The 7,480-nt window shown below is 40.2% G+C and overlaps 1 protein-coding gene across 1 annotated transcript; it reads left to right on the forward strand.

Moving 5' to 3' along the window:
* Positions 1-2,908: 2,908 nt before the first annotated feature.
* On the forward strand, positions 2,909-3,622 carry LOC122043785 (peroxisomal acyl-coenzyme A oxidase 1-like). Its single transcript, XM_042604364.1, has 3 exons — positions 2,909-3,074; positions 3,251-3,448; positions 3,614-3,622. The coding sequence occupies exons 1-3, from the start codon at positions 2,946-2,948 to the stop codon at positions 3,620-3,622; spliced, it is 336 nt and encodes a 111-aa protein (XP_042460298.1). The 5' UTR covers positions 2,909-2,945.
* The last annotated feature ends 3,858 nt before the right edge of the window (positions 3,623-7,480 follow it).

The raw sequence follows: 7,480 nt of genomic DNA on the forward strand, positions 1-7,480 counted from the left end.
TGATGCGAAAAAGCGATTTTCGCAACCCGAAAAACCCAACACACCACCACTTTCTTCCTCGCCGCTAGCCGTCCGACCATCTCTCTCAGCCTCATCTCCCTCTTCCCCTTCCTAGATCGACGCCCCTTCCTCTCCGATCAGAATCAACAACACCATCCATCAACAACACCGTATCTCCTCCAACTCCTCCCTTTGGGTGAGAAGAGGAGCCCCCTTCTCGAGCGACGTTTTGGGAGGCACCGCTCCGCCGCCGTTGCTACTGTTGCCCTTCCCACGCTCCTCCTTCCTTCTTCCTTTCCCCTCAGCCATCTCCATGGCTGCCATCTTCACTAATTGCAGCGCCCCGCGCTCATTCCTCCTCCCCTTCGCCCGGATCTAACCCTAGCGATCCGCCTTCGTTGCTTGTTTTCTCAGGTCTCACCCTATTTCTCATCTCACTCCCAGGCTTCTATGTTTAGTGTAACGACATTCTTGGTCATTTGGTATTTGTCATCAAACCCTATTATTCCCAAAGTCAATTAGTGTGTTACTTGACTTTTGTTCGTTGAGCATCATTGGCCTTTAGTGTTATTGTTGGAAGTTTGATGAACTACACTGTTGATACTTGATATTAGCTTCAGAAAATAAAAAGATGGTACAGCTAGTCCGTGAACAACCAATGGTTGCACTGTTGAAATGGGATGGATATGTTCTTATGATCATTTGGAGGCTTCCTTTGAGTTGTTCCGAAGAATTAAATCATCCTATCATGGAATCCCTTGTCTGCTCTCTACGAAATACTCATTTGGTTGAGGACTTCCAAACATGTTATAAACTAAAATATTTTTCTACTGTAACTGGTCAAATTGTTGTTTTTTCAATGAATATTCGATAAGTTTAGAAGTTTCTTATGGAAGTGAAAGAAAAAAGTCAAGTAATGCCTCAGATTTTGAGTAACTATGCTATAAAATTTCATAAAAGAGTTGTGAGGTACTTAATTCTTATTAAGGTTTTACTTGAAGCTTTCAGTCTAAACAAGTGACCTAGGTGAGATTTTAATCAGCATGCATACTCTCAAATGACAGCAGATAAGAAGCTATGACAATTGGTCTTCATACTAAAGTTTCAATATACAGGTTGTTTAGTGCGCATGTCAATAGGTTATTAGCATCGTACTTTAATCTTCTGAACATGTTTATATGAAACTGCTTTGTTATCCTCCTGAGTGCTCCAAAACAATAGTCAATCTGCTGAAACTTGGTTGAATCTTCTATCCTTAGGTTTGACTGGATTGTCTCGATGAGGTTGATACATGCCCATTGATAAAATTAGGCAGCATGCCTTTGGAATCCGTGCATGTTAAATGTATTACAATCCTAGGCATATCTAGCTATAGAAGAAACCATTTCTGGCTAGTACAACAAGTTTAAGTAATAAAACATGGATTTGTCAAGGAAGTAGAACCTTTGGCATGTAATAATTTACCACTTTAAAGGATCCTGTATTATTTTCCCTGCTTTTTAGTTTGTTGATAATCATCCACTTTTCTGATGTTGCAGAAGAAGAAGCCTCTGTGTTCCGGATCTTCATAGATAAACCTGGATATGGAGATCTCCACTGGGTGAGGACCTTTTTTCCTATTTCTCATATGTCAGATAGTATGAATTCGGCTAGAATTATTTGGAAGGCATGTACTTGGCATTTATTGTTTCATATTCTTGCTAATATCAGTTTTCCCACTTAAAATGCTTTGATGTGTATCATTCTATCTACCATTTACCCACTTTTATTTATTACTCAATCTACAGCAAGCACTTTTCCATTAAGTACCATTTGAATAACATGTTAATATGTTAGCATTTAGCCGACCCCGCCTAGTGGGATAAGACTTGGTTGGTTGTTGATAATATGTTAGCATTGCCATGGTTTCATGGTTCAATTTGCATAGCTTTCCTATAATGTAAGTTTTCACCTTTCCAGTTAGTTGTTTGTTTGCATCATCTTCTTACTAATAGTAATTTCTCTCCTATCCGTATTGTTAATTTCTTGCATATTATTTAGTTAAAGATTGTGATCAAACCTTATGATCTTATAATCCAAATTGTTCTAAACAATCCAAATCCAAATCCCAATTAGGATCTAAAGTGGCCTAGGATCTTATGAACCTATGATCCAATCCTATGTTTGACTACATTCCTATGCAGGATTTTTGTCCCAATATATATTTGAATTTAATTAGATATTTACTATAGCAATTTTTCTGTGTCACATTTGAGAATAGCTTCCTTTTAAGTCTTAATCAGAAGAATTATTTTTAATAATTATTATTATCACCCATCTTATAATTATCATTTCCTCTTGTAGAAGTTCATACTTGCTATATAAAGATGGAATACTGTAAGTTTATTTTTCTTTTATAATTTTTTTTACGGTTCAGAACAATAGTCATAAAATATATACTATATACTGAAAACTAAAAATATATGATAAATGTTAATAAAATATATAAGTTAATTCTCTTATGATCCTATGTTCCGATCCTATGATCAGGACCTATGGACCTATTTTCATTCGGAATAGGATCGATCTTGATAAAGTTGGCAAACTTGGTCAATTGTGGATGTTTCTTAAGGCTAATACATGTAATATCTTTTTTCTGCATGCAGTCATATTGACTCTAGATTGGACTAGTGTATTAGTTTAAATGATCATACCTAATTCTTCATTATGTTTACTTTGACCCTGCAGAGGGAAGTTTACCTCTCTTATTCTATTTACAATTTAACATTACTAGAGCAATTGTATGAGTAGTGGTTTTTGACTGAGGTATTTGAGATGTGATCTCTGCATTGTTTATCAATGATATTGATTGTTTTTTATTTTCAATATTGTCCAGGGTTTCACAAGTCACAAGGGAAAGGAAGTATGTGCAATCTGATGTCCCAAGGTAGCTTTTATATGGGACAATGGTTTATGTTCGTCAAACAATTGTCTCTGATGCTTCTAAGGCTTTATCTCGAGCTGTGTGCATTGCTGTGAGATATAGTTGTGTTTGTAGGCAATTTGGATCACAAGATGGTTCTTCTGAGACTCAGGTACAATATCAGTACTTTGTGCTACATTGAAAAATATTCTGACATACATATATTAATTTACCATAATATCATCCTCTCGTTTATCCATCTAAAGTAAACATTCTATTTAGTCTTTTATCCTCTTGAAAAGGTGTGTTCGTGCAGTTATAAATTCTTATTTAACCTTTGTCTCATAGGTCATTGATTACAAAACTCAGCAAAGCAGACTCTTTCCGTTGCTGGATTCAGCATATGCTTTTAGGTTTGTTGGTCAATGGTTGAAGTGGCTATATAATGATGTGATAGAGAGACTACGAGCCAATGATTTTTCAACATTGCCTGAGGCTCATGCATGCACTGCTGGTTTGAAATCTTTGACAACCTCTGTGACAACCGTATGTAAATCTTTTAGCATATGTAGTTTTGTGCTATATTCTATTTCAATTCATTCTAGTCTTCACCACCTAATTCTAGACCAGATAGCGTCATGAATGTTGCTTTAGTGTTATCAATGTTTTACTTCCTTTTCATTAGTTATAATATTGCTGTTTGCTGTTCAGAGCACCTAGAAAATAGTTATCATATCTAAGTTCTCTTATTGTATAATTATTTGGCTGAGGCCTGAGGATGAAGAATAATCTTTACATGTACTTCCAAATTAGTGACGGCTGGTTGCCCTTTTTCTTTATTTATGGTTAGGCAGTAACTTCTATGAGATTAAAAATCATTAGGATTGCATATTTGGATGGAAGATACTTCTATTCCTTCTAGACGATAACAAACCTTGAATTTGTAACATATATCATTGTATTAATTATTTTGTGCAGTGTAGGCAGGCCACCATACTATAACTTTGCAACATTCCTTCACATGTAAAGTTATAAATTGCATATATTTCAACAGATAACCTTTTTTAATAGTGTTTTAGATATTCAGACTCGATGAAATTTATTTTTGTTTGTATCTTTCTGCTTCTACATACTGTAAGTCGTAGATAAGTACTGATTAATTAAATTGCAACTATGAGAAAACTTCATTGTAATAATTTCTGGTTTGGATTATATTAAGTTCCCAGGAATGATAGATCTATCACTATATAATGTGGTTGAGAAAATTGATGAACGTTTCTCTTTTTAAGCATTCCAATTAGTCATCTTGTTACCTGGTGCTCTTACTGCTTTTTCAACTATGATTTTTGGTCTTGGTTTACTAATATATTATTTATGTGTTTTTACAGTTTACAAATCTCAAGTACTTCAGAGTTGAAATTGATGAAGTGCGGTTCGAGTGGGCTGAATGCATGCTAGATTACATTTGAGTAGGAAAGGTGTTTGATTTTTGAAAACTTTGGATGATGCATGCATTTGCATGGAATGTAAATTGCGTATATTGTCCCATGTCAATTTCTTTCTGATGGTGATATTCTAGGACTTCTGCAACATATATAATTCTTCTGTTTTTATTCTTTGCTGTAGTTAAGTAGACCAAATGATACTTTTGTTTGACAGATTAGAACAGTGGATGTTTTAACTCAGAAAACTAGGCATTTGAAGGTGAAAAGTGGTGAGATTAGGGAAATGAAAGGCGCAAGAAGAATGGAGCAGTATAGCAAGTTGAACAGATTCTGATTCTCATAATTTAATGTAGCCTCAACTTGATTTTTGACTCACGACGTTCTACCTTGATGTGTTGTTAAAAGAATATTCTACCTTGATTCTGATATCTATTAGCTTTTGATGTAAAAAGAATGTGTGTGTATTTTATGGATAGTGTTGTAAGAAGAATATTTATGTAATTTGTGAATATTTGTATATTTTATGGATCCTGTTGAATGAAGAATATTTGTGTAATTTGTGAATATTTGTATATTTTTTTTGTTACTGTCGGTTTTTCACTGTTTTGGAAATCAAATTTATGAAAATATTGATATTACATCGGTTTTCCACCGCTGCAAAACCGGTGTCATTAACTAATATTACATCGGTCGGTTACCGCTGCCAAAACTGGTGTTATTAACATATAATATTACATCGGTTTTACACCGTTGATGAAACGGTGTCGTTAAGTGATACTACACCGGTTAATAACTGATTCGAACACCGGTGTCGTTAAGTGATACTACACCGGTTTTAAACCGATGTCTAAAATAGCAGACCTTTTACATCGCCTTCATAGACATCGGTCGAAAATGTAATAGACACCGGTGGAAAACCGATGTCTATGAGGGTTTTTGTTGTAATGTGGAAAATCAGGAAAATAAATAATAACTTGTATGATTTTTATTTTTTTTTACATGCTTGGACTCAAGGACCCTAAAAATATGTTTTGACATTAATCAAGGGGGAGTGCAAAGAAATTTAAGATACTAATTTTTATTTTGTTAAAGTATTATTTTTCAAAGTTAAACTTTTCAAAAGTTTAAAATATTTCTAAAAACGGAAGTTCAATATTTTTGATCCGGTTGTAAGAACAGAGGCCCCCTGTCCGGTGGAGTCAGCGCCACGTGGAAGTCAAAGTGGGAGGTGGCCGGCCGGAGAGGGATGCGTTCGACCGGCCGGGCGGCCGGGCGGTCGGCCGGTGTCTAGTTGATAAAGGCACCGTCGAAAGTCAGGGTTCCGGCGCTCAGAGGATAAGATCGTAGGGCCGAGCGGACTGCACGCTCGGCCAAAGTCATAAGGTAGCATACTGCTAATAGTCTCCACAAATCCCGATTGAGAATCTCCCCAAGTATACCACCGTATATGTCCGTCCGGATGTCGCGGAAGCTGGCCATCCGGACGACCTCCAGGGAGAAAGGGTAAAAGGACAAGTGACATCTTTTTCTGACAGCGGGTATGCTCCACATGCAGGCCATACTCCAAATCTTATGACGGGGTTCCGCTGTCCCATCGAGGACATGCTTGGACTGTAGCAGTATGGGTCAGGTAAGCTTTCTGACAGACACATACCGAGGTATGGGCTACAGACACGTATGTGCCTCGGTGGACGTGCAGGAGCTTTTTCACCGCTCTATATAAAGAGCCTCATACTTCGCCGGAGGTACGCCTTCTAATATTTCGAGAGCCACTTGTCACTACTTGCTTACTTGACTTGAGCGTCGGAGGGTCGCCGCCGGGAACCCCTTCCCGGCCCGACTTCCGTGCAGGTTCGCCGGAGCTTCGTGCAACCAGACGAAGATCCACGTCAGCAGCCGGGGAGCGCCACGTGCCCAGCGTCCGTTGGTTCAGCATTCGGACAGGATCAAATTGGCGCTGTCTGTGGGAACGCTCCTGCATCCGAACGGAAACAATGGACGAGACTGGACGACAACACACGGTAACGCTCTCCACGGAGGAACTCGACGCTCTGATCGAGTCGAGGGCCGCCAAGCTTGTGGAGCAAAAACAGAAAGCAATAGCCGAGCGGCCAGAGCAGCAAGCAACCTCAGCATCTTATGGCCGAGCGGAAGCACCTCAAGCCACCGTTGCATTCCACCGGGCCCTATTCCGCACTCCTGAGGCCGCAACAACCAATCGAGATAGGGGATCTTCTTCTGATGAAAGGCCAAGACGAAACGACAAAAAAGGGAAAGCCCCCCGAGCGGACGCATCGCCCGAGCGGATTAATCGTCAATTCTCAGAAGCCATCTTGAAGGATCCTTTGCCCAAGCACTATGTTCCTCCGATGATCGGCGAATACAATGGGACCACCGATCCGGATGATCATCTGGGTAAATTCGACAACACTGCTACCCTTCACCAATATACGGATGGGGTGAAGTGTCGAATTTTTCTAACCACCCTCTCCGGATCGGCTCAACGATGGTTTCGGAGGCTTCCGGATGGGTCAATCACAAATTTCAAGGACTTCCGAACGGCCTTCCTCCACCACTTCGCAAGCAGTCGGCGCTATCAAAAAACCAGCGTTAGTCTGTTCGCCATCAAACAAGAAGCCCGTGAATCGCTCCGAGCTTACATCCAGCGGTTCAACAAAGTGGCCATGGATATTCCAACGGCCACCTCAGAGACCATGATGAATGCCTTCACACAAGGCTTAGTAGATGGGGATTTCTTCCGATCGCTCATCCGGAAGCCGCCCCGAGACTACGACCACATGCTACATCGGGCCAACGAATACATCAACGTGGAGGAAGCCCAAGCAGCCCGGAAAAAAGAAACTCCAACCGAGCGGGCTCCTCCTACCGAGCGGAAACAGCACGCTGCTCATCAGCCGCTCAGAGGACCGAGGGCCGAAGCAATCCGCTCCCCCCATGCCAGGTCTCACGTGCAAGAGGTAGCTGCCGCCCGGCCCAAGCCAAGGAAGAAATGGGCCCCGATGTTCTGCTCCTTCCACCGGACGGATACGCACAACACAAGGGATTGTCGAAGTCTTCCCTTAATTGCTCATCCCGTTCCCCGGAATGGCGGCCGACGGTCTCCCTCAGTCGA

Source organism: Zingiber officinale, chromosome 2A (genome assembly GCF_018446385.1).
Source record: "Zingiber officinale cultivar Zhangliang chromosome 2A, Zo_v1.1, whole genome shotgun sequence".
NCBI lineage: Eukaryota > Viridiplantae > Streptophyta > Magnoliopsida > Zingiberales > Zingiberaceae > Zingiber > Zingiber officinale.